At 40.9% G+C, this 27,684-nt stretch overlaps 1 protein-coding gene across 1 annotated transcript; it reads left to right on the forward strand.

The window, feature by feature from the left end:
* On the forward strand, window positions 1-27,591 carry LOC121305269 (matrix metalloproteinase-14-like). The gene is made up of 10 exons (XM_041236838.1): window positions 1-199; window positions 13,773-13,921; window positions 14,291-14,413; window positions 15,330-15,637; window positions 16,088-16,249; window positions 16,656-16,837; window positions 19,465-19,603; window positions 20,213-20,363; window positions 25,774-25,889; window positions 26,703-27,591. Exons 1-10 carry the CDS (start codon window positions 95-97, stop codon window positions 27,032-27,034), a joined length of 1,767 nt encoding a protein of 588 aa, XP_041092772.1. The 5' UTR covers window positions 1-94; the 3' UTR covers window positions 27,035-27,591.
* The last annotated feature ends 93 nt before the right edge of the window (window positions 27,592-27,684 follow it).

The following is a 27,684-nucleotide window of genomic DNA, read 5'->3' on the forward strand; positions in this document are numbered from 1 at the left end:
TTTATTTATTTGTATTTGTTTACACTTCGGGAAGTCACGGTTTAAATAGTTACAGAAAAAAAAAACAAACAAACAAAAAAAAAAACATTCAAACATGTGCAAGATACTAAAAGTGTTCCAGGCTGGGATACTGACGTGTTTTCTAGGAGGATGGGTCTGCAGTGCCACGGCAAAAGCGAATGAAAAATTTGCACCAGAGGTATGTACAAATGAACACAATTTTATACATAAATAAATAACTGCATTAAATATATATACACACAAAATAACGTGTAGCTGTACTGTATTGAAGAACTGTACTAAAGCACAGGGTTAGAATTAGCTTCGCTCAGCAGTATCGTCGTGTTTATCTCGGTTAATTTTTAACTTGATACATTTTGCCTAGTTTTATAATGACGTTAGTTATAAACATGACTTTTTTGTAGCTAAGAGTCTGGTAGTCGTGCTTGTAGTATATTATTAGTTAACTCTGAGTTTTGCTCGGTGCTTGCCAGTGTTGGTTGCACCAGGAGTTGAGCAACATTCTGTGTTGACGGTTTTTTGGGGAGAGAACAAGAAATGTGATTTTGATTCGTTTTGGATAAGGGCACGCTGTCTTGTTCCATGTATTTTTGTTTTGAAGCGTTCAAACCTTTTGGGGATGTGGGAGTATAAGGCTAAGACTTTGAAGAAGCGAATTCTAACTCTTTGTCCTCGGGGATTTGATCTTGGCGTCTGTTCTAAGCTATTTTGCAATACATTGTAATTTGTTTTTGCATTGAATGTGTTTTATGGGCGTATTTACATATTTGTGTAGTTTTTCTCTCTCTCTCTCTCTCTCTCTCTCTCTCTCTCTCTCTCTCTCATATATATATATATATATATATATATATATATATATATATATATATATATATATGTAAACAATACAATAACTTACTGAGCAACTAATAAAGCTTTACATGTACAAGTATTTACTTGTTTTTAGCAATTACTTTGTAATTGTAGAGGAGATTGGGTCAGATTTCTTTCTTGGTCGTGATACAGATAACTCTGGAAAATGTTTGATGTGAGGAGAGAGGCACAGATAGGTAGGTACACGCACACAGAGTGAAAGTTAGTAACCGCTCTCCACACTTGGCTACAGACACAAAGATCTAGTTCAAGACACTTTCAACTTGAAAGGCTCCTTTTTCTGGATTTGTTTTATGTGATACTGTGCCAGAATGTGAAGGGGGGGAGGGTAGTGAATGACAACACGCTTTTATACTGAGAAGACAAGATCACTGTCTCAAATACATTCCCCCTATCTATGCATTATATAGCTATATTATAGACTGCAGCTGTTCAAGAAATATACGTATATATACACGATTCTAATCTCTTATATAACATGAGGGAATAAAATCTAATGTTTTTTATGTACGTAACTTGGGCACAACAAATGTATTGATACCGGTTGATCCATCTGTAGTTCTAACTGTTTTCTCTTGTTGTCTGTAATGGCAGACAAAATATTACAAAAACTAGAAGAAACTAAAAACAATCAAGCAGACAAATGTTTGGGCTGATGCCTTCATCAGTGTAATGTGAAATACTGAAAACCGTTAATTAGTGAAGGGCCCTTTTAAATAGCAAAATACAGGACTACAAATGATTGCTGACATGGCCTGACAGTGAATTAATCGACATCGAGGGAACAGCGTATCTGTGTTTTTGAAAGCTGCATCTCCCTGTGGCAAGTCAGTTACAGACGGTCACCCTGTGATTGAGGGCTAATAGGAGGAGGACTCAGTTGGCAGGTGCTTCCTTCCTTCCTTCCTTCCCTATCACAGACTGCACTAATAATTCAAGAGAAACAGCAGCCTCCAAAGAGAAGTGAGGATATGACTAGGCTATGTGGTCCAGTGGTTAACAAAAAGGAGCTTGTAACCACGAGGTCCCCAATTCAAATCCCGGCTCAACCACTGACTCACAGTGTGACCTTGAGCAAGTCACTGAACCTCCTTGTGCTCCATTGTTCGGGTGAGATGTTACTGTAAGTGACTCTGCAGCTGATGCATAGCTCACACACCCTAGTCTTCCTAAGTCACCTTTGATAAAGGTAAAATAAACTAATAATAATAATAATAATAATAGGGCCATTCTGTACTGGAGAACAGACTTGCAGTTTTAAGAACCAAGGTCTGTTTATTTGATTGTCAAAGTGAACAGGAGTTTGTCTGTCTGTCTGCAGCTTTAATAAACTGGGAGAATGTACTAAACTAACACAGACACCAAGCAAGAATTGTAATGTACACTGTTTGTCTGTCAGTCCTTAAATCTGTAAACTTTGCAACAAGTTGATTTGCTGGCAATTAGGGGTTAAGTCCGCTGTGGGGAATTGCTGACAAACACAGAGGCACAAAGCAGACGCTACCTCAGCAAGCCTCCTGTAGAAAACACAAGCTGTAATTAGGACGCGATGCTAGCAGATCATTTAGACTTTACCGGGTGAGTGAGAGGAGGCTGGGATTATCAACTACTTACAGTACCTGCCTTTACAAGTGACAGTGTCTCTGTCTAATGTAGCTCACAGCTTCCCAATTAAAGAAGTGCTAACCAAGGGTTCCATTTTCTCACCTCCTCTTAGCACTAGCAACATATTCATAGCCCCCCTTCTTTAAACGAGTGCTTAGCAAGTTTTTAATATCCATTTTCTTACCTCTTCTTAGCACAAGCTACATTATCACTGGCCATCTATTAATCAATCAGTTATGTTTAACTTCAATTTGGAATAAGTAGCTGTTTCAAAGACAACGCTATTGAACTAAACACTCCAGCTGCTGCCTGGTATGACATCACATCCTGTACAGTAGCTCAGTTCCACTCCAATGGCTTTAGCTGCAACCAGGCTGTGTGATCTGTCATACAGGAAGAGATTACTTACCAGAAAGAAACTCTTATCTAGGGTTATAAAAAGTTAAGGAAATTGACTTCCAAAGCCCTCCTTTTAAATGGGGGACACATGGTAATGCTGCAGGTGCTAATAACAGGTAAGAAGTTGTGTTTTCAAAGAACTTAACACAATCTTACTACAACTTTACAATCCTACTACAGAAGTGTTGTTGTGTAAATGGGTAATTGTAACTGGCAGAGGGTGGGCTGAGGAGGGGGAGAGAGAGAGAGGAGACAGTCTGGTCTAGTGTAGGAATGATTTTAGTCTAATAGAGGTTTGGAATGAGTTTTGAAAAAGCAGTTCTTGTTAGTTTTTTTTTTTGTGGTAAACGAGTCAGCAGACAGAGCAATGAATGTGGTAGCTGTAATATGCCTCAGCTTCAAGTCTTACACACAGACGCACAAGGACTTTGCATTGACTTCAATGAAGATCTTTTGACCATGTAAGCATTGCAACCAGAACAGGCTACAGTACAATCACTCTCTTAAGATATATTAGAGCAAGCTAAACCCTTTCCAGAATGTAGTAAACTAACCCAGACGCCAAGAAGGAATTCATTCCAGCGTCAATCTAGGCTGTCGGACCCACAGACTCACACTATCAATATATTAATTTCTAAAGCTAGAAAAAGATACAGATTTGCTTGACCTATACGCTGGATTACATCAATTACTTATTTTTAATCCTGGGAAATAGGTTGAAATCCAGCTGTGGTTTGTCAGGGTATACAGCTGTGGCCAAAAGTTTTGCATCTCCTAGCATTTTAGGATTGAGACATCATTAAAAAAAAAAAAAAAAAAAAAATTTATACACAATAGGTGGGCTTCAGTGAGTTATAGGAAAATAATTCCATCTAGGGTTTCTGTAACGTCATAAATTATGAGACCGAATTCTTGTTTATGGTGCGGATCAAGTCTCTGTGTTTTTTCAATTCCTTATTTTTTTCAGAGAGTTTAATGCAGATCCTGTGTAAACAGAGTCAAAGGCTTTTTCATAGTCGATGAATCAAAGTGGTAGTTCGTGCTCGTTGCTGGTTTGAATTATTTGCTCTACACCTTGAAGATGATCCATTGTGCTAAATCCACTCTTGAGTCCTGCTTGCTCATTTGATTGTGCCGAGTCAAATTTATCTTGAAGTCTGTTGGGGAGTATGTTGGTAAAAATGTTGTAGACTATAGGAAGCAAGCTAATAGGTCTGTAGTTCTTGAGGTCTTTTTTTAAATCTTCTTTCTTATGTAAAAGTGTCACCGATGCGTTGTTCCCGTCATTTGGCACTGTCTTTTGCTCAATACAATCATTGCTGATCATTGGTTAATCAGCCTTCTCTGAGTGCCTTTCCTGTCTATATGTTTGATAGCATGTTTTGCTTCTTCCGGTAGAACATCTAGAACTTCATTTTTTCCTGTTTCTGCAGTTACTTGTGGCACTTTCTCATCGATTTTGTTTACCTTGATTGCTTCATCTTTTTGAAGATCATGAAGAGCGCTGATTCAGTTCCAGTTGAAACAGCAGGCTTTGCTTCTGGAGCATTTCTGTGTTGATTGTATTGGATTTCGTCATCACAAGTTTTGCTTGTTTAGCATGGAGACCTCTTGTATGCTTCTTGTTGGTGAGCATGTAGTCAATTCAATTCTTCACTCCGTTGGGTCCTCTCCGTGTCCATTTCCTGATGGGTTTCTTCTGGGAGGAGGTGTTCATGATGAATAAGTTCTTGTTCTCAGCAAATTTGACTAGTCTGTCGCCCCTCTCGTTCCTGTCTCCATGTCCAGATTTGCCGACTGAATTCTCGTCTTCTTGCTGGGCTCCTATTTTGACATTAAAGTCATTGATGATGAACTTATAATGACTATTGCCAATTTCGTTTAGTTCTTGTACTTCATAAAAATCTCCAACTTCATTTAAGTAGCTTGTTGTTGGTGCATATGCTTGGATGATCTGAAGTTCATAATTCCTGGAAACTTTCACTATCAGTCTGTCAATCTACATTAGATGTTATTCTTGATCCTCTTGTGGACAATGAGTCCAGAGCCTCCTGTTTGTCCATTTGTAGTGCCTTGGTAGAAGAGAAGATGTCCACTCTTGAGTTCTATTAGTCCTTCATTTTTTCGCCGTACTTTGCTTAGTCCTACTTTGTCCCACTTGATTCTGCCAAGTTCTTCTTCCAACTTTTGAAGTCTTGCTTCACCTGAAAGATATCTGCAGTTGTACGTGGGCAGGGTCAGTGTTCTGTGGCAGGCTAAAATCTGATTCTTAGCACCCGGCCCCTGCCTTGGTCAGCAGCAATCCAGCCTCCAGGGAATGAAGGCCGTGTTTTTGTCTATGCTTTCATCCAAGGGGGGAGGGTGTTTGCACATAACTCGCCACGCTGGCCAGGCAGGTTGGTGAGTGCCCAAGTTTTCACAGCATGGGTCAACCTGGCAGAATGAAGGGATCCCCAGTGTACATCGTCTTGAGAACCTGTTGTCACCCTCCTGCCACTTTGAGGCAGTGGAAGATGGACTTTAGGAGGGATATATATATATATATATATATATATATATATATATATATATATAAATGTGTTAAAGCACATGTTTCACTAGTTAAACAGGAGAAGAATGCAAGGTAATGATAATCTATTATAAAAACATAACTGATTAATGCACCTCAAGACTGTATTTCATCTATTGTTCGTACTGATAAAACAAGGAAGACGGTATTTGGATCATGGTAACATTGTAGCAAGCTATTTGCACCTGTGTGTTTTTTTTTTTTGTAGTCAGAATTAATAATGTATTAATTATCTACCTATTATGTGTTCATTTTTTGCGTGGGTGAAACCAGGGCTAACATTATAACGAGATTTTTTAGACACTGAATAAAATTAATTTCTGGTTATGTCATTGCCTGTTATCTTTTAAAATCGTAATGTTTTTAACAGTTATTTAATTTTACTTTTGATCTATAAAATAAACGTTATACCTTTTTAAATTGTATCCACTGTTCTGTACTGTAGGTGTTTGTACTCCACTGTCCAATATGATTTGCAATGTGGGACTCGCATGTATATAGATGGTGCGGTACAATCCTCAGTCATCTATTGGGAAGCTCTATTGGCAATGGTTTCCCGCTTTATAAAAGATACTAATAATGTAGGGTGTTAAAAAAAACCAGACAACTAATACCGGTAGTTGTGTATGTATTCACAGGGTCGCTCAAATACTGCAGCGTAAGGGATCAGAAAAATGCTACTGCATTTAAAAAAAAAAAAAAAAAAAAAAAAAAAACTAGTACCAAATTAAAATGCTACCAGATATACGTTAACTTCAAGACTTGATTACATGTACAATCCTATATAAAATCGCTACACAACCTTTTCAGGAATTTGGGCACTGTTTAAGCGAGGCATTTCAGAATGACGTGCTTGCCGTTTTTCTGTCCCATGAGATTCTGGCTCGCACTAAAGCGGCACAGCACGTTTTTGTCCCAGATGGCTTTCTGTAGAGATCACTAGGAGTGTGCATGCATAATCTGGAATGTTTACTTCGTGCTGTCTAAAACTTTTAAATAGAAGCTCAAGAGCTGCTGTGTTGATCCAGTTTTTATTTTATATATATTGCACCCCGTTCACACTTTGTGGTTTAGGCCAGCCCAGGGCTGCAAGGTCTCGTGTGTGAACGCTTGAAAAATGAAAAGGCTGTCCTGGGCCGGGTGAAATTTAGACCAGCTATGCTGCCTACAGTACTGATGCCACCTCCGGGCCGGTCTATGGGATCCTTCAAGAAGCTGCTTGATGAGATTTTGGGATCAATAAGCTACTAACAACCAAACGAGCAAGCTGGGGCTTCCTCCTCTCGTTTGTAAACTTTCTTATGTTCTTATCTGCGTGTGTGAACCCAACGCAGGCCCTGGGCCGGCCTCAACGCGTCAGTGCGGTGACGTAGCTCAAGCCACTCCCCTACTAGGCCGAGCGTAGTGGATCTTAAGGGCGGGGTAAACAATAAAATGGAATGGAATTCAATTTAACGTAGCGTTGTTATGCAGGTTTCATTCAACTTTATGGATCAAAATGAGTTCATTCTGTAGGGTGATGCAAAACACATTTAGCCATAGCTGTAGTCTGATCAAGGCACAAAGTAGACAACTTTTAATGTGTGCATCTGTCTTGTGGTACCGTCATATCGGTAGTTCATCCAGAACTCCAAACACTCAATCCTAAACTCCAGTCAAAATCTGGGAATATAAGGAGATGTGTGCCACTTGGTTAGGACAGGCTGCTGAGTACCAGAATCTTGCTGTGTGTGGAGTCTGCCTGTCTGACGCACTTCTGTTTTTCTTTGTTGTACAGAGGATGTAGGTCATGTTACTTTTCGTTCGTGCTTTTTCATTAGATGGCTCATACTAACATACTTGTTAAATACATTTAAAAAAAAAAAAAATGCCGCTGTAGGAGCTCCCGAGTGGTGCATCCAGTAAAAGCGCTCTGCGTGAATGCAGGATGCGCCCTATAGCCTGGGCGTCGCTGGTTAGAGTCTGGGCTATTCCACAGCTGACTGTGGACGGGAGCTCCCAGGAGGCGGCGCTCAATTGGCTGAGTGTTGCCAGGGGGGGAGGGTTTAGGTTGGCCAGGGTGTCCTCGGCTCACCGCGCACCAGCGACCCCTGTAGTCTGGCCGGGCGCCTGCGGGCTTGCCTGTTAGCTGCCCGGGAGCTGCGTTGTCCTCCGACGCTGTAGCTCCTGATGGCTGCATGGTGAGTCTGCAGTGTGCAAAGAAGCGGGCGGCTGACGGCACGCTCTTCGGAGGACAGCGTGTGTCCGTCTTCGCCGCTCCCGAGTCAGCGCAGGGGTGGTAGCGGTGAGCCGAGCAACAAAATAATAATTGGGCATTTCAAAGAAAATAACAAAACATTATTGGCAATGACTAAATAAAAAAAAAAAAAAAATGCAACTGTACGAGGCACTGCACTTTTATATACGAGCAGCTTTTATTAGTGACAGTCCTGTTCTTAGTCTGTGGTATTGGATTTGTGGGGGAAATGGTATCCATCTGTCAAGGAACAACGTTTTTTGTGTCAATATAGCATTTTTTTTGCTTGGCTTGAAAAATAATTCCATATCTTGGGCAACCTGGTTTTTTTAAATACAAAAAAAAAAAGGATAACTTTGAAGTGAAATAATTTGTCATTATTTTTTCCGATGTAAAAGCCAAGCTTCAAGTACGTGCTACAGTAAGAACCTGCACACCACTTATACCAAGTTCTTATCTTTATGAAGGGAGTATTGTTAACCATCAATTGCCATAAAATGACTGTAAAACCTACTGAACTACAGCAAATATATTTAAAGTTATTGAAACTATAAAGTTGTAATCTACTGTGTTACAGTAGCATTGCCTGCTGTGTGCTGGGCAGAGCCTCGCTGGGCTGTACACTGGGCAATGCTGGCAGGAACACACTATATAACACTAATATAAAACCCCGTGCAGAACTACAGCAGCTACACAACAGGTTGTCTACAGCAATGGCTAAATGTTTTACAATACCTTTGATGTTAGGATTGAGACAATTAAAAAAAAAAAAATGTAAATACTGTATTACTTCAATTTGGCAGCGCTGCATTAATTTTAAATTGATCAAAATGACTGCGGCGCTTAAACGAGGGCGGACGCTATTAATAATACTACTATTATAAAGCTGATCTATGACTGCGGTGTCAATGCGAGGGCGCCTTTTAATACGAGGGTGCCTTTAATATGAGGGCGGCACCAAATTGAAGTAATAAGAGATATATGTATATATTTTTTTTTACATTGTGTTATCACAAAAACTACAAAATTATATTGAAAAAAGTCATTCGACTTTATGATGCAAAATGTGTTAATTCTATAGGGTCATGCAAAGCTTTGGCCACAGCTATACAGTTATTTATGCAAGCATTGCCTGCTGTGTTATGATGTGAATGCATTGTTCAGACCTCTTGCTATCCCTGAATAGATCTCTGTCTCTCTCTGTCTGCCTGTTTTACTGCCAAAGAACTGCCCACCAGCTCTTGAACTAAATGTAGTTGGACTATGTAGTACCTAATGCAGTGGCCACATCCTTTCTGTGTATATGTGTGTTTTTATTTAGCATTTTTTGTACCAAAAGCCATTTGTTTGTTTCTAGTGCAGAATATGTAATGTCTGCCTCTGTTTTGGACAGACTCCATTCCAAACACACCTTCCCACATTGGAAACTGTTGTCTGTGACTCCTACAGTATGTCTTCTTTCAAAGCAAGAGCCTTCCTTTTATAAATGAATTAGAAATACATACACTTTTATTTTTGATGAAGCGCTGGAATAAATGCACCATTTGAAAGAAATTAAAATCAAGTGGAGATTATCATATTTAAAAAAACATTACAAAAAATATTATGCCTATATAATTTCTTCAGTGATCAGTCCTCTCATGTATTCTGTCATGTGGTTTGGAACCTCAGAACTGAGTGCAGCAGGGTTAGTGTGAGTTCTAACCCTGTCTAACATTGAAATGCTTCTCAAATATTTCACATGTTTCTCCTTCACTGTTTGACTTTTAGTTAATCTTTCTGTGTGTCTTGGGGATTGTTACACAGGTTTACAGAGAGATCATGATACTTTTTTGCCCAGGCTAAATGCAACAGTGACAAAACCTAGCTGTTTGTTTTGGCTGCTGTTTCTCCCCTTCTGAAATATTTGATTTGCATTGAGCCAACATTAAGAGTGTTTGTTTCTGGCACATGAATGTTGCCTGCTTAGAAATCCTTCATGTTTAAAGATACGTTCCTTTCTACTGGTGCTAGATTTAGGTATTGGTTTTTAACATAGGATGTTTTTAACATGGGAGCTGCTACAGGTTTCTTTAAAGCGCAGCACAATACATTCCCACAATCCCCCAGTGACCTGATGATGCAGGACAAGAACTTCCGAATTTGGCCACATTAGGGGAAAAAAAACACAAAAACATCTGTCTGTTGTCCTGGGCTGGCCCGCACCAGCCCTGGTCCTGCAGTGGAAACGAGGCAGGCTATCTTGCGGATCTTGGCATGTTAATCGTTATCCTGCCCCAAGAAAGAATGTGTAGCCTGGAGGTTGAGATAAAGGTTGCTGGCAGGACCAGGGGAATCTATGAAAACAGAAAACAACACAAAGCAACAACCTTCTATTTGATGTGCTAATAGAGGGAGGAACAGGAAGCCAGCTTCACTGTTCCCCTCTGGAGGACCGGCTTCCTATTTCACTCGACTTCATGAGCCATTTCACGGCTTGACTGACTAGTTTTTAACCTGTGCAGCGTTTCTGATTGAAGTTATGTTGTGGTGAACCACCTAAACAAACGCAAGATTCACTCAAGAAACAGCCATTTCCAATATCTCTCTCTCACACACACACACACACACATTAAACTCATGAAGGCATTATTGACTGCTTGACTTTCTTCATTTCTTCTAGTTTTTAACCTGTGCAGAGTTTCTGATTTCAAGTTGTGTTTTGAAGTTTGGTTGAGCTGCTAATAACATTACAAGATCCAGTTAACAAGAGACAGATATTTACAGATATAACAGATATTACAGTTCAAATATCTCTCGGACACACATTACACTCTCCTGGGCACTGGCTGAAGCTCAGATTGAAGTTGAACTGCCACTCAAGAAACAAACACAAGGAGAAACAGATGCTTGCTAGAGTTGTGTGTTTCCTTGTTAAATTTACTTTGGTTTTTCTCGACACTTCATGTCCAGACAGGAAACAAGAAAAGGTTTCCCTTTCCCACGAGGCTGTAAATGACTGACACAAACGTGTAAGGAAGAGCTGACTGAACGTTCCCAGCAGGGTGACATTAGATACAGTGGTTTCCAAGTGACCGAATTTACATTAAAACTCACAGACCCGTGACTGTCCTTGTACAGCCTGCAAAATAAATCCTCTATGTAAGATCGTGTAAACAAAATCATATGATTGTTGACTCATATGTCCTTGAAGGGTTCTTAATTCAAGTTGCAGATGATGTAACCAATGTTGTTTTCTTTTACGGAGTTGAAATATGGTTTTAATCATTTAGATCAGATTATCATCCCAAATTTTCTTGTGGAAGGGGGGGTGGTTTTGCCGTGGTTATACAATGACATGTTTTTTTTAATATGCTTTACCAGACCTCTCTGTGCTTTACAATGCTTCCCTATGCTTTACCAGACCTCTCTGTGCTTTACAATGCTTCCCTGTGCTTTACCAGACCTCTCTGTGCTTTACAATGCTTCCCTGTGCTTTACCAGACCTCTCTGTGCTTTACAATGCTTCCCTGTGCTTTACCAGACCTCTCTGTGCTTTACAATGCTTCCCTATGCTTTACCAGACCTCTCTGTGCTTTACAATGCTTCCCTATGCTTTACCAGACCTCTCTGTGCTTTACAATGCTTCCCTGTGCTTTACCAGACCTCTCTGTGCTTTACAATGCTTCCCTATGCTTTACCAGACCTCTCTGTGCTTTACAATGCTTGCCTATGCTTTACCAGACCCCTCTGTGCTTTTACTGTGGGACACTTTTATAAGCTACCAACAGTAGGTATATGTAACCTGAAAAAAAAAAAAAAAACACATTGGAAATGTGAAAAAACGGCAAGTTATTAGAAGTGCCCAGTCCTTAAAGTAGAGCTTTCAAAAACACAAACCGTTTCAAGACACCATTGGGGCAACCTTGCCCAGCACAAAGCAAACAGGCACAACTGTAAACCTGATGGGGGGCCAAGGTTACTTGTATCAAAAAAACAAGCAAAGTTAGCAGAAACAATTGGGGCAACCTTGGCACTTTTCCAATGCGTTTGTTTCAGATAGATGTCACAATAAGTGCGTTCCCTAGCATGTTTCCATGTCGACAAAACAAGTTAATTGTTATTAAAATCGGGTGTCCTCTAATATACATATGCGAGGATAAAAGTGCCTGGGGTCTTCAAAAATCTGCAAAAAAAAAATGTTTGGAGAAAAAGGAGAGGGACTTCCTTTGACGTATTTCTCTTACTGTTTGACAGGTATTGACTTGTAATTTTCTACACGTTAAGAGTGTTGGGAACTACAAATTAAATGTGAAGTGGTACTTTTGGCTGATTTAGTTTTGCTGCTGCCATATCCTATCCATGCTGTGTAGAGAGTCGCTGGCAGTTCTCGTGCTTCACTGTAACTTGACCCGAGTGACTACCGTCCCTCTTGATAGAATGCCTCCATGTTCTAGAAACTCCAAACAAGATACGAGACGGTCACACTTAGGGCCATTCTGCAGCAGGTTTAACAGGTAAAAAGCAGCTCAGCTTTGAGGATTAATTGGTTCAGTTAATCAATTCAGTGCATGTCTGTTGTAAACACCGTTTTCCGTTTTGCAATTCATAGGCAATGAGTCCTATGTCACTCTCAGAATATATCACTGTAGATAGAGAAGTAGAGAGACACACAGTTGTGCGCCACTTCTATCTTTTCAATGCAAATTGCTCCAGCACATGAAATCCCCTGATAAAATGTGTTTACCTGATACTGTGATTTCTTTACCCTCCCACCTTAGATCACTAATCTTGCTAATTTTGTAGACCCTCCCTAACCTGGAATGTGACGCTTTCTCAAAAGACAAGACCGGTCCTGCACATGAAGATCCCTGAGATCATTCTAAGATTTAGTAAGAATTACACTGATGTAGTTCTGCTTGGTTTTATAGTGTGCCCTGTGTACAGCACAGCATAGCGAGGCTCTGCCCAGCACACAGCAGCTAATGCCAGTGCACTTGATTACGCCTTTAAATAGAAAAAACTGTGTTGTAGTTGTGTCCAGGGTTTTATATCGGTGTTATACAGTGTGGTCCCGCCTGCATTGCCCTGTGTTAAGTGCGCACAGCAGGCAATGCAATGCACTAGATTACAACTTTATATAGACACCATGCTGGGTAGCTGCTGTTTTTTTTTTTTTTTTGTATAGTTTTCACAGAATGTGTAGTTATTTTTAATGCAACGTTTGGTAGTCTTGAATCTTTGTGACCACAGTGATGCGCTTTATTTCCATCTGTTCTGCCCACACAACACACACTGAATGCACATGGGTACTTTTTGGACAGAATTAAATTAGAAGCACATATTTTTTTTTATTTCCACTGTTCTGTTTATTGGAGAGAGAGAGACACACTAAGGTTGTAAATCCTTTTGTTAATGTGGGGGGCTGGCAGAGTTGAAAGGTCATGTAGTCACATGCTTTGAACGGAATGAGGAAGGCTACTATTTTATGATGTTCATTGAGTAGTTTAGGGTTCTTCTGCTTCAATTCTTCTCATTTTCTCTAAATCTGCCTTTCCTGGTTTTGAGCTGATTTGGGCTTAACTCCGTTTTTGGAGAAACAGAACCCAGAACTGTCCAGAATGATTGCAAACGTCATAAAGTAGGAAAGAAAATGTAAAAAAGCAATTCAAGTGAGATTTGAAACGACTTACAACATGTATATGAAGTAGACTATGAATAAAAACTAATTATCATACAAGCAACCTGACACTGTGCTTACTACTGTATGAAGTAATACCTTGACACTGTGGGCTTACTACTGTATAAGCACAGTGGCCAGTCTCTGTGCAGGGGGATTCAGAATGCACACAACGTTGTTTCGCTTTGTGTTCAGTTCTACATAAAAGTAGACATTATGGAACATCCCTGTTGAGGCTAGATGGCACGTCAGTGCCTCTGTCACAGCCTTGTCTGTCCTCCATGCACACTCTACTTTTCTGGATTCTCCGACAGTGTTGTGCAACTAATGAATTGGCCTGTTTTTCTCGTTTTTAAGGAAGGTTTTGTTTATCGTTAAGCTCCCTCTTCCTCCCTCTCGCTCCTCTGCAGGGCTGGCTGCAGCAGTATGGCTACCTGCCTCCAGGTGACCTGCGCACCCACACTGTGCGCTCTGAGCAGACCATCTCCTCGGCCATCGCGGACATGCAGCGTTTCTACGGGCTCAGAGTCACGGGCACCATTGACCCCAAGACCGTCCAGTGAGATTTCCAACATACATCATCCATAACTGTGAAAACTTCATGAATTCAATTGCAGACATTTCCACTGAGATATTGCAAAAGACTGTCATTTAAATCGCATTTCTTTAATTTCTAAACCAGCTGCAACCTTCTTTCTTGCCAGAACTATAAATTAAAGGGTTAAATGAACTCAAAAGTGAACCAGAAATAAAGGTGTTTTATTAGAAATACACAAACATTGTCATTTAATATGTGACATTTATTACACTGCAAATAAGTAGAAAGCATAGACAGATATTGTAGATCATATTCAGTTTTAGGTGCTGTTATTAATGAATGCACTGTATCATGAGGTGTATGGAACTGATAAGCTTTGCTGCTTTTCAGAGCAATGCAGCGCCCGCGGTGCGGAGTTCCTGACAAATTCGGCTCAGAATTGAAAACCAACTTGCGGCGAAAACGCTACGCCATCCAGGGGCTGAGATGGAACCACAACGAAATCACCTTCTGGTGAGTGCCTCCTTTCCCAGACATTTAGACATTTTTTTTAAATGGATAACTTTATACCTTTGCCTATTTCAAAGACGTGGTAGCCACGCGACATTCCCACAGCCCTGTTAAAGATGTTTAAGGGCGACACCATGAATGTTATTCAGTGAATGTGGATGAGTCCTAACAACTTGTCTACGTCTCTCCGTGGGTTTTATAACCACTGCACTGTTTATACAACAAGTATAGAGACTTATAGAAAAGAATGTTTGCTTATCCCTCAATTAAACAGCTGTGTTTGGAGGATTACTTTCCTTACTTTCCTCTGCATCTGCTTTTGGCAACGCAACGTAATTTGGAACAGTGCAGTTCTCCTGGGGAAGTTGAGTTTCAAAATCTGATCTGGTAAAAACTATTTAGCAGCAGTATCAAATATGACAAAAGTTATTCGATGCTAGATAGTCTCAACAATTTTCATTCATAATCAAAACACTTAATCCGACTTTATGAAGTAAAATTAGAAGAAACTTAAGTAGACAAATGTTTTGGCTGGTGCCTTCTAGAAGTTTCTTATAAAATAAAAAAAAGTTCTCTGTAGGGCTCCCGTGTGGTGCATCAGTAAAGGCGCTCTGGGTGGAGTGCAGGATGCACATTGTAGCCTGGAGGTCCTGTAGACTGGCCGTACGCCTGCAGGCTTGTCTGTAAACTGCCCAGAGCTGCGTGGTCCTCCGATGCTGTAGCTCTGAGGTGGCTGCACGATGGGCCGCTGACGACACACGTTTCGGAGGACGCATGTGTCCGTCTTCGTCCCTCCCGAGTCAGCGTGGGGGTGACAGCGGTGAGCCGTGTTGAAACAAAGTAATTGTGGAGAAAAATGAGATATAATAATTGCCAATTCCAAATTAAAAATAAAGTTCTCTCTCTCTCTCTCTCTCAGTATTCAGAACTATACTCCCAAGGTGGGGGAGTACGAGACGTTTGAAGCAATCCGCCGTGCGTTCAAAGTCTGGGAACGCGTGATCCCGCTGCGCTTCAGAGAGATCCCCTATCACCTTATCAGGGACAAGCATGAGAAGTTTGCTGACATCATGCTGATGTTCGCCGACGGTTTCCATGGGGACAGCACCCCCTTCGATGGCGAGGGGGGCTTCCTGGCACACGCGTACTTCCCTGGCCAGGGCATAGGGGGCGACACTCACTTTGACTCCTCCGAACCATGGACTGTCGGGAACTCGGACCTCTCTGGTGAGTTTCATAACTGCTAATGCTGTAGTACAGTCTTTAAGGTAACTAGTGCTTTCAAATCCATCTCTTGCCTCTTATTAGCACCAGCAACATTATCACTGCACCTTTTTTGTGGCGTGCTAAACAAAGTCATTTCTTTCTTGGCTTCAGAAACCCCCAAAGATCTTCATTTGAAGCCCATAGAAGAAAACAGTTATTTGAGAAAATGATTCTTAATCTGTTATTATAGGGGAATGTAATGATTTAAAAGTCTTAAGAAAACCATTTTTAATGTATTTACCCCCATACCATGAATAAATGGTTTCTCCCTTATGTCTGCATTAACAACTCGGAGCAGATTTAGTAGTGCCTGATCAAAATCCTGGCTCCTGATCATTTCAATAATGTGCCTAAGCAAGGGGAGTGGACGAGTAGACCCTGTTAGAGCCACGCTGTGTTCTGGTCTCCTAGGTAACGATGTGTTCCTGGTAGCGGTTCATGAGCTAGGCCACGCCCTCGGCCTAGAACATTCCAATGACCCCTCTGCGATCATGGCACCTTTCTACCAGTGGATGGATACAGAGAACTTCGAACTGCCTGACGATGACCGCAGAGGAATCCAACAGCTCTACGGTAAGCAGATCCAGACGTTAAAAAAAATAAAAGCGTGTTCTACTAACTCTGCTGTGATCCGTACAACATGGGATACGGCAAAGGTCAAAGAATCTAATGGAATTTTGTGTAGTTCTATTTATTTAAAGTTTTTCTTACTTTTTATGTTGATTGCGATCATTTTGAATAGTTCGGAGTTGCTCCGATATTAAATCAAAATAATTTGTTTGGATCACAATGCACCTGGAAGTGATTCCATTTGAACTTCCTTTTTGCTATTGGTATGGCGCCAGCAGAGTTGAAAGGTTACGGCATCATCGTGTGTTTTCTGGGACTGGGATTCTACACCTCGGTTAATGCAGGTGAATGCTGAAAGCTTCTTCCTTTCTTACTGTGTTGCTGACCTGCTTTTGTTTTATCTTCACAGGTAGCTCAGCGTTCCCAGCACCCACCGTCCCCCCGAGGAAGCCCGACACCACCACCACCACCAGGCGACCCCACGTCCCCAGGACCCCCGGCAAACCAAACGGACCCCCGTACGGACCCAGCGTGTGTGAGGGTGGCTTTGATACCATTGCTATGCTGCGCGGGGAAATGTTCGTCTTCAAGGTAAACTGTGAGCCAAACAGGAGTAGGAGAGATAGTGCCTTTTATTTAACAGATAAATGCACATTTAAACTGCCTTTGCAATGTTGTGCTTCTATTCCTGTGTGTGTGTGTGTGTGTGTGTGTTTGTTATATATATATATATATATCTAGTAGTACATATAATACATAAAGATAGCAATGTATGTCTAATAGTTACAGTATTACAGGTTATTACAGTCTGTGTTCCAGAATGTCCTGCAGTGTTTGAGAAACACATCACGTTACCTTTACTGTATCTCATGTTCATCTTGCAGCAATCTTTTTTTTTTCTTCAACATTCACTAGGAGAGATCTTTTTCTTCCTAAAATCGCAGTGTATCCAGGTCATGCTCCTCTTGCATCATAGGAACATAAGAACATAAAGTTTACGAACGAGAGAAGGCCATTCGGCCCATCTTGCTCGTTTGGTTGTTAGTAGCTTATTGATCCCAGAATCTCAGAGCAGCTTCTTGAAGGATCCCAGGGTGTCGGCTTCAACAACATTACTGGGGAGTTGGTTCCAGACCCTCACAATTCTTTGTAAAAAAGTGCTTCCTATTTTCTGTTCTGAATGCCCCTTTATCTCCATTTGTGACCCCTGGTTCTTGTTTCTTTTTTCAGGTTGAAAAAGTCCTTCAAGACTTTTCACAATATATCTGAGAATCTTGTTTGCCTTTTTATAGCTTCCCCACATTTGTGTAGATGAAGACATTTCTGAGTCAACAAAAACTCCTAGGTCTTTTTCATTGATTCCTTCTTTAATTTCACTATCTCCCATATGATATTTGTAATTAGGGCTTCTGTTTTTCGGTTTTTATTAATTTATGTTTTTCTGTTTTTTGATATACTTTTTGTTTACGTTCCAAAATGCTTGAGCGTTTTTTTGGTTGTGTTTTCTGTCACAATATGTATCGTAGTAACTGGACAGTAATTGCACTGTTCCACGACAGAATCGTTCTGGTCGCAGGCACATTCTTCTGGGGTTTTTGTGTGGAGGCATTTTTGTACAGTTCACCAGAGTGAAGTATTCAGAACGAATCAATGATAGATACAAGTCAGGAAGGCGGGACGTTGCCCAGCAGCACCGGGAAATGTATTTACTATTTTTGTAGTAGTTTTTATTTTTTAATAGGAAAAGGGTAAAGTCAGAGTGAATTGATGAACCATTTCCACTGTTTTTTCTAGTGTTTTATCGGATCAGAAGCCCTATTTATGAATGCACATTTTTATTTCCTGCGTGCAGTACCTTACACTTTTCTCTATTAAATGTCATTTGCCATGTGTCTGCCCAGTTCTGAATCTTGTCTAGATCATTTTGAATGACCTTTGCTGCTGCAACAGTGTTTACCAATCCCTTCTTGTGTAGTTTGCAAATTTAACAAGTTTGCTTACTATACCAGAATCTAAATCATTAATGTAGATTAGGAATAGCAGAGGACCTAATACTGATCCCTGTGGTACACCGCTGGTTACCACACTCCATTCTGAGGTTTTTCCTCTAATCAGTACTTTCTGTTTTCTACATGTTAACCACTCCCTAATCCATGTGCATGTGTTTCCTTGAATCCCAACTGCGTTCAGTTTGAGAATTCATCTTTTATGCGGGACTTTGTCAAAAGCTTTCTGGAAATCTAATCTGAATCTGGTTCGGTTTTGTCTCCCTTTTTTTTTTTTTGGATCTGTATTTTGTTTGCAATTTTCCAGTCTGTCGGTACAACCCCTGTGTCAGGAGACTGTTGCATGATCTTGGTTAGCGGTTTGTAAATAACTTCCATTTCTTTGCATCTTATTGGTAGGATCTCATCCGGCCCAGGAGATTTGTTTATTTTAAGAGCTCCTAGTCCCTTTAACACTTCTGCCTCAGTTATGCTAAAGTTATTTAAAACTGGATAGGAACTGAATGACATGTGGGGCATGTTGTCAGTATCTTCCTTTGTAAAAACTTGTGAAAAGTAATCATTTAATATAGTTGCTATTTTTTTTTTCTTCATCTACAGTTTTGCCATTTGTATCTCTTAAACATTTAATCTCCTCTTTTGAATGTTCTCTTGCTGTTGTAATATTGGAAAAAAACTTTTTGGAATTGGTTTTGGCCCCCTTAGCAATGTTCATTTCTATCTCTCTCTTGGCCTTTCTAACTTGAGTTTGCAGTTCCAAGTACTCTTTCTGTGTACTTTGTTCTTGGTCCCTTTTAAATGCTCTGTAAAGTGCTTTGTTTCAATAAATGCTGATTGAAACGGGATGCATGTTGTGGGAACAGAAAATCCAAAAATAACAAAACGGGCAACATGGGACACAGCAAAGGAAACGTGATGCATTTGTGCTAATCCCTGCAGTGAGGAGGTTAATCCAGTAAATGAGGTTCTGCAGTTGAGAATGACAGTGTGATACAAACTTAGAAATATCAAGAGAAACTTCATTTCAGTGACATGAGGTCTTTCTGCATTGAAAACATTGAAAGAGTGGAAATCTTTGTCACTGAATTGAACTCTCCATAGTATTTCTGCATTCAGCAATTGTGAGTGCTTAATAGATATTAATGTTTTACAAACATTGACACCACAGCCCAATTACAGGGGTGTGGTGCTGAAGTTAACTCTTTCTTTTAGAACAAGTGGTTTTGGCGTGTTCGTAATAACCGCGTGATGGACGGCTACCCCCTGCCAATCGGTCACTTCTGGAGAGGCCTGCCCGCCTCCATTGACAGCGCTTATGAGAGGAAGGACGGCAAGTTTGTCTTCTTCAAGGGTTAGTGTCAGAGATCAAAGACCAACAACAGAGAACGACGGGACAGACTCCCAAAGCAATCATGAACACGCTACGAAGATTCAAAACCAGAAATAACTGGGGCATTTCATTTCGAGAATTAGAAGTGATACTAACTTTGTTTCTTATTTGGTTTTGAATTGTAATTGCTTTTTATGAGAAAAAATTGTGCTCATGGATCAAGCCCCCTTTTTTTAAATCTGAATTTCATTTATGCTATTCTTATAGTTCCAAAATCTGATAATAATGTAAACTCTGTTTACGCCACAGATATTTAGATACTGTAGTTCCCCAATCTCATCAGAAGGTCCTGCGTGCTAATCTATTACTTTTTACAAGGCAGGTGAGCGGGGTGTGGAGAAGTGCATTCGTCACACTCTGCTTTATTTATTTTTTAAATCCCTCTAATGAAATATGTTAGCTTTTTGTAAATAGTTTGTTTTAAATGATCTGGTCGCTAAAACGTACGTAAAAATAACTAATGACAATGTACTCACGTGAGTGGTATAAAATATTACAAACATTACCACTAATAATAACGATGATGGAGGAGGAGGATGATGATAATGTGATGAGATTTTTTTTCTCCAGGTGACAAGCACTGGGTGTTCTCCGAGGCCAGTCTGGAGCAGGGCTATCCCAAGAGCCTCAGAGAGTTAGGAAAGGGGCTGCCCAAGGACAGGATTGATGCAGCGTTGTTCTGGTTACCCAACGGAAAGACCTACTTCTTCAGGGGAGACAAGTGAGTGGAGATTAGATACACCACGTCCATGGGAAAGACCGATTGAGTTGGGATTGCTACATCTACAGGCCTACACTATCCAATAACTGGTTCTTTGTAGTGATGTCAGTAGAGTTTAATGAGACATGCTTATCAGTTAGAAGTCAGCAGCAGTGTTTGTACTGCAGGATGTTTGCAGTGAAAGGTTATTTCTCTATGCGCATAAATGTTGTGTACATACAGTTCAATATTGGAGTTCATTATAAAGTAACATCACCAATGGAGGGTTGATCAGATGGCTTTATTAAAATTGATTAGTAAAAAATCCCCATTTGTTAACGTTTAAACATCTGAAGGGAAACGTCATTTGCACTGAGACTGCACCTCCTCTGCACTTAGATTATTCCTTTCGCTTTCTGTTATTCCTTATTTATTTGAAGGGAATCTCAGTTCCGTTGTCTAATTATAATTTGCAGATTCATCAGAATTGTATGGTTACAAAGTTATGATTTCTGAAAAACAAAAGAGCTAAACCTCTCAGGCTTGGAATAGAGAAAATATAGAAGTGATAGGATCAAATGCCATTTTTTCACTTTCCCTTCCTTTGTATGGTGTTTGCAATTATTTACAGCGGTTCTTTGTTCCAATACGTTGTTCCAGTCATTTTTCTCTGTCTGTCTTCACCTGGCTTTGAGAATTCTAAATGCACTGAACTGATTTGCTCATTCTATTCAAATCATGTGCTCTGCCAGCCTGACCTATATATTAGAGAAAGGTTGAGTAGGTGCGAACAGCCAAGTTGAAAGGCCTTTTTTTTATACTGTAATTAAATGAGGAAGCGCACACACAGGTAGACAAATATAGGGAAAATGATATATAATGATAACTAAATACACGACCCACTTGATATATCGCGGGTGTTGGGGTCTAGTATAAATCCGCTATATATCGAGGGCCGTGATATAGCGAGAGACCCATAGAAAAACAAAAGGGCTAAAAAATAAATACTGTACAACCACTCCCTCGTGTGTTTTAGCGGGTGCGTCAGGGTCCAGTATAAATCCTCTAAGCAACCCGCTTCTTCTCATTTGTTGTATAAAAAGCAGCACACCGTTTTAATTTGTACAGCGAAGGTTAATTGCTTCTCATCAACTTCAGTCTCCAGTTAATTTCATGAGTCTTCCTCTCCTTTCTCAAATGCACAAACCTGCTGCATTGAAAGAATCCATTCCCGACAACAACATAGGAGGCTTGTTGCTAGGGAGCTGACGTCCCTGCCTTGTGGGTTTCGCTAGTGCGTCGCTGCCATACGTGAACACCTCGCTGACTAAAATAGAAACCACTTCAGCAAGTAGATATTTAATTTGATCTGTGTTGTTGTGCAATACGTGTGTGTATATGATAACAGTACAGTATTAATGGTTTGTTTTAAATTGTTTTGTATGTCGTTGCTTGTGATGCGCAGTACAAAATAAAACGAACAGTAATTCTAAGTGCCAGTGTATATTGCAGCTAGGGTATATGCAGTTAGACAGTAAAAATGGGGAGCCAACTCCAGGACCGCAATATATCCAAATCTGCAGTATAGCAAGGGGCGATATAACGAGGAGCGGGTGTATATATAGATGATCATAACTAAATATATATAAATAATATAACAGAACAGAACCCAGGACCATTCGACAGCATTGCAAATAAAAAGTCAAAGGAAAAGACTAGATTTGAAGAGATTTGAAGTGATTTGCTGTAATATAAGAGCAATAATACCATTCTGAATTATTGCAAACATCATAAAAAGTTCTGAGGGTGCAACTATATATACACTATATGTAAAAATACCTTAAAGGAGGTGATGTGTCTTCATTGGACCTATTTTGAAGTGGATTATGTTATTGGATTACTTAGAAGCTTGATGAAAGGTCAGCATTGCAGAGTTTTCTGGTTTTGTTTTTCTTGAGAAGAGCTCCAGTTTGTGTTGCAATTTGCATCCCAAAGTAACATTTCTAATCCTGGAATGCAGCGCTGCAGGGCTGTCATTTGGGACCACCTCCCTCGTGTTTTGTGTTTGCGAACGCCTCTAATGTTAATTGCAGTTCACACCGTCGCCTCGCTGTCTGTGTTTTCACAATAGTGGTTTTGCAAGGTAATGGTTATAATTCAAGACACTCTTATTTCCTCGAGGCAGAGAAAATAGGAAAAAAAAAATAAGCATTTCCTTACTATCAGTCCCCCCTCAATGAGTGTACCATGAGGAAAGACAGAAAATCACTAACACCCACTGCTTGCACTGGTAAAGAGAATAAGGGTGATGAAATGGTTTGATTTATCATCTAATAGTCGGCACAATATTTACGATTCCTGGTGTCTTGGTAGTTCTTTCTCCCCCTTTTTAACTGTCTGCTTTTCAGATCATTGATTTTATTGGATAAAAATTGATCATGGCAATTCCAAATAACCTTCGTGTTTGTGAGATGTTTCTCCCTCGTTAGCAGTTTATTCTCTCTCAAACATTCTTTTTTTTTTTTTATTTTTAACACAGTCTACCTTGTAAAATGCCCCACAACTGTTTTCTTCCACAATAGAGGGAACACTGAGTTAAAGGAATTTGATGCCGAATTAAATTGATAAATCAATAGATATGTTTTTTGATGCCGTTTTAATAGGTGGAATTTAACAAGTGTGAAATGTAAGCATTATCTTATGGGTGTTTACCGTATAATTATATCAAAGCTGCATGCAGTGCCTGTAACGCAGTCATGCCCGCCCCCGAGGGCATAAAAGGACCGCCCGCACAGATCGCAGACTCACTGTTGTGTATTACACTAATAGCCTGTTTGTTGCGTCCTTGTGCCCCGCATGAAGCCAGTGCCTCGTATCGCTTCTTCCCAGGTATCAAGCAGCTTGAGTTGGCTGACTTGTGCTCTCCTCTCAGGCTGCTTAGGAGTTAAAATTAAAGTTTCGTTTTTGTAAACGACATTATTATTTTGTGAACTGTGTTATTACTGTTTTCTGCGAGAATGTCTTTCAACAGCAGCTCGCCCGTTGCCTTACTGTACACTGTGTGCTGCTTGAGCAGACTGAGTCAGCAGTTATACAATACTGTACACTTTGTTTCTGTTTGCATTATGCCTGGTTTTATCCCTGTACACTGTGCTGCTGTTTGCATTATGCCTGGGTTTTTTCCCTGTGCACTGTGTTGCATTATGCCTGGGTTTTATCCCTGCGATTTTATGCAAGGCCTCTCTGCCAGTTGAAGATAAGCACGGCAGGTGTTCTTCATGCCTGGGGCTGGAGCACGCCAGAGTGGCACTTGCTGATCACAGTTTCTGTGAGCTTTGTGCCAGTTTCTCTGAGAGCACGTTGGAGAAGCGTGTGTCTCGCAGCTTGTGAGGCGAGAGTGTACTAAATGGAATGTCCAGACAGTAATTTATGTGTACAGAAATAAAATAATTTATTTTTATTATCTATACACAACAAAATAATTAAATAACAAAAGAAAACAAAATGGTGTGAGGGAAGGAGTGCAGGGGTGAAATCCAAAACCGATCGTGATGACTCGTCTTTAATCGTCTCCGTGGCGAACCATACATAAACAAAAAAAGACAAAAGAAATGTTAGTGTTTTTTTTTTTTTAAATCCCGCTGCACCAAACTAGTCTCTCCCTCCACCCGTTACTCCGCCTATTTTACTTTCGGACCAACCCCGAACACAGTAGTACGTTCCCTTTAGTATGTAACGTCCCGCCTCTGTAGTCAGTGGAACACCAATCCCCAACCGACACGTGTCCTTCTCCTTCACTTGACTCCAGTGGCTGGAATTTACATACTCGTACTTCCGCCCCTCACCAAGGTGCCGCCCCTCAAAAAGATGACTTTTGTCATGGTCACGAGATCTTGGTAAGGGAAGTCCCGAGTTGGTTTGATGCCATCTACTGTCGGGAGGCTGAATCACAGACCGAAAACCCTTTGACTCATCACACAGCTCTATGGAGCGCTCTATGTACATTAAACCAGGACAATGCACTTCCCCATCTCCCTCTGTTAAAGTGGTGGTTGCACCCTCTTCACTTAGCTCTGTGCCAAGGGAGAGCAGATGATGAGCTGGGGGGGGGGGGGGGGTAGCTGTCTTCCTCATCTGCCTCTCCTTCAAGGAAGAGGAAGAGAAAGAGCGGCGGATTCCGGGCAGTTGGAGAAGCTCTGGGTAGCTGGTTCCCATCAGGGAACGGTCCTTGCAGAGGTGCTGTGTGGGAATGCAGCTCAGCCTACCCCCATGTCATCCTCCTGCTGCAAACACAGACTGGCAGGAGGATGATGTGCTATCCATCTCCTCCTCTGAGGAGGTGAGCGAACAAGAGCCGACCGTCTCTTCTGAGGAGGTGGAGTCGGACAACACATCCCCTGCAATTTAAGCTCTCTCTGTCTGCAGAGCTTCTGCCAAAATTGAAAAGGCCACTGCGGTGTTGTAAGTGCCCTGGCCTGTAGATGAGACTGGGCACCTTTGATGGGCAGCTCCCTCTTCCGTGTCACTGTCTTCCAGGACATTCGCAGTGCAACAGTGTGGGCTTCCTTTACAAGGTTCTACAGACTGAATGTCGTGGATCCACAACCCTGGTTTTAAAGGTAGCTTCAGGGTCAACCCTTACAGCATAAACGGAGGTCCTTCAGTTTTTTTTGCCCTATCTACTGGTTACTGGGGTTCCACAGGGTAACGCACAAGGCTGATTCTAGGCTTAGCCTTGTAGCTTTCTGGTCTTTCTGCGATATTGCCCTTGCAAAGGTTCTGGTACACTAACCCATATGGTAATAGTTACATTTCGTACTTGGTAGGGAACGTTTTAACCCTGGTTCCCTAAAATTAAAATGTAACCATTCAACTTCAAGGTCGCTGTGTCCATGATTGCAAGAAATGGATCTGTGCGGCAGTCCTTTTAGGCCCTCAGGGGCGGGCATGACTGCATCACTGCATGCAGCTTTGATATAATATTCAGGTTTGGGGTCTTTAGGAGGTAAATACCCATATGGTAATGTATACATTTTTATTTCAGGGAATCAAGGTTATTATCAATAATATTTTTTCAGGTCAATAAATAATCTTTAATATCACGATAATCGCCAGTAGTTTAAATCATGCTGTGTACCTCCAAATTCTGTCCTGCCAAAGCCTTCTGTAGTTATTGGTAGACTATAATCTGTGGCTATGAGGTATCTGTCTATGTTCATATGGCCACTGATGGCTTGGATTTATTTATTTACAGCTGTGGTGGGGGTGAATGGCCCTGATACACTTGCTGACTTGTAGGAATCTCTTCATATCATGAAGTTTGTTAGGGAGGGTCAGTCCCAGTGCGACGATACAAGTTCCCAGGGCTGTGAAAGATTTTTCAAAGGCACTTTCTACATTAGTTGTATTGTGTGGTGTTTTTTTTTTCCAGGTATTACCGCTTCAATGAGGAAATGAAATCTGTGGATTCGGACTATCCCAAACCCATCAGCGTTTGGGAAGGAATTCCGGATTCTCCCAAAGGAGCATTTATGGGAAGCAATGGAGGTAAGGAATTTGGCATGCTACCTGTCGTGCATGTTCATATGTTATATGTGTAGGTCTCAAATGGGCAGTTTGGAAAGAAACACATGAAAAACCAGGATTATTTTAACAGTCTGCAACATGGTCAGTATTAAAGGCAAGTAATTGTGAAGCATGTGGTTTCTGATGGACAGGAGTGCAGCTGTAGTTGCAATCCATTCAAATATAAATTATACTTTAGAACAATAATAAATTGTTTAAAAAAAAAAAAAAAAAAAAAACAACAACAAACAAGCAGTTTTAAAATATAGTGCACGAACAGCAAAGTGCTACACAACTACACAGATAGAGCTCCAGACATGATCAAATACGTGACTACCATATTCCTTCAAATTTAAGACTGAGCCCAAATTTCCCACCCTCAAGTTTGTGGAAAAAATAAAACCTCAAATGTGCATTTACAGAGATACAACCTCCTATGGAGGCAGTTTTTATAAAGCTGCAACAAGTAGACTAGTCAACAATGTTTTCTCCGTCTTTCGTCTCCTACTTTAAGGAATCCCTCTAAAGGTCTCTTTCTCAAATTGAAATGGTCACATTTAAAGCCATACAAGCATTGCCAAAGTTAAATGCAGCAAAAGTACGGAACGGATATATATATATATATATATATATATATATATATATATATATATATATATATATATATATATATATATATATATATATATATAATATGCATATAAAGGCCTCCACTCTGCACTTCCAGTGAGGAGGCTGTGATATAATCTCTCTCTCTCCCTCTCTCTCGTGCGCTCTCTCTCTCTCTCTCAACAGTGTACACTTACTTCTACAAGGGAAACCGCTACTGGAAGTTCAACAACCAGAAGCTGAAGGTGGAGCCCGGCTACCCGAAGTCGGTGCTGCGAGACTGGATGGGCTGCGATGGTGACGGAGAGTATGAAGAGAGCCCCGACGGCAGGGAGACGGAAGTGATCATCATCGAGGTGGAGGAATCAGACCGTGGGGTGGACGCAGCAGCCATCGTCCTCCCCGTCCTCCTCTTGATCTGCGTCCTTCTCGCCCTGGGAGCCGTCATCTTCTTCAAGCGCTACGGGACGCCTCGCCGCCTGCTCTACTGTCAGAGATCCTTGCTGGACAAGGTTTGAGCCGAAAATCGATGCAGCTGGCTAGCGTAAAGGGCGTGTTTGAATCTCTTTCTCCTGCTTTCTCAACCCTCAATTTCCATAGTCTAAACATAAATCTATAGGGGTGTACACTATTTGAACGTTTAAACGTTTTTCCAAGTGTTTTACTTTTAACCATTGAGTGTCGTCTCATCACGTTAAGGTTGGGTATCTTGTGACCACTGTCACAGAGATGTGTCCGTTGGAGAGCTGCAGTGTTGGTGGAGTGTGTAGTGCAAGGCTACTTTATTTCAGGTCTTTTCCATGCACACTTCAACGTTGTGCGCATCTAGTTAAAGTTGTTGACCATCATAAATAGCAACAGCCCCCTAATCTAGGGCTTCATGTGATGGCTTTTCGATTTGACATCCCCAATATGTTGAAGCGTTCAAATGCGTTTACTCCTAGACACACCCCATCAGAGTTACAGGCTTGCAGTCAGCTGTTTTTTTTTTTTAATTCTCTACATAAGAAGCAACTGGTGGTGTATCGCTTGAAGACCGGAATGCTTATTAAAGAAGGGAGTTCTCTGCCCTCTTCATCTCGTTTTTTTTTTCCCCCTGTTTTTTAAAATTCCCCCATTTTAATTCATCAGTGAATACGATTTTTGAATCTAGAATCTGTACAATGTG

Source organism: Polyodon spathula, chromosome 42, assembly GCF_017654505.1.
Source record: "Polyodon spathula isolate WHYD16114869_AA chromosome 42, ASM1765450v1, whole genome shotgun sequence".
NCBI lineage: Eukaryota > Metazoa > Chordata > Actinopteri > Acipenseriformes > Polyodontidae > Polyodon > Polyodon spathula.

Bases quoted from the DNA above. Each gene is read 5' to 3' on its own strand.
- LOC121305269 (XM_041236838.1), top strand. From the start codon at position 95: ATGTGCAAGATACTAAAAGTGTTCCAGGCTGGGATACTGACGTGTTTT. The intron at 13,922-14,290 runs GTGAGATTTCCA...GCTGCTTTTCAG, and splicing joins ATTGACCCCAAGACCGTCCA to AGCAATGCAGCGCCCGCGGT. The intron at 16,250-16,655 runs GTAAGCAGATCC...TTATCTTCACAG, and splicing joins AGGAATCCAACAGCTCTACG to GTAGCTCAGCGTTCCCAGCA.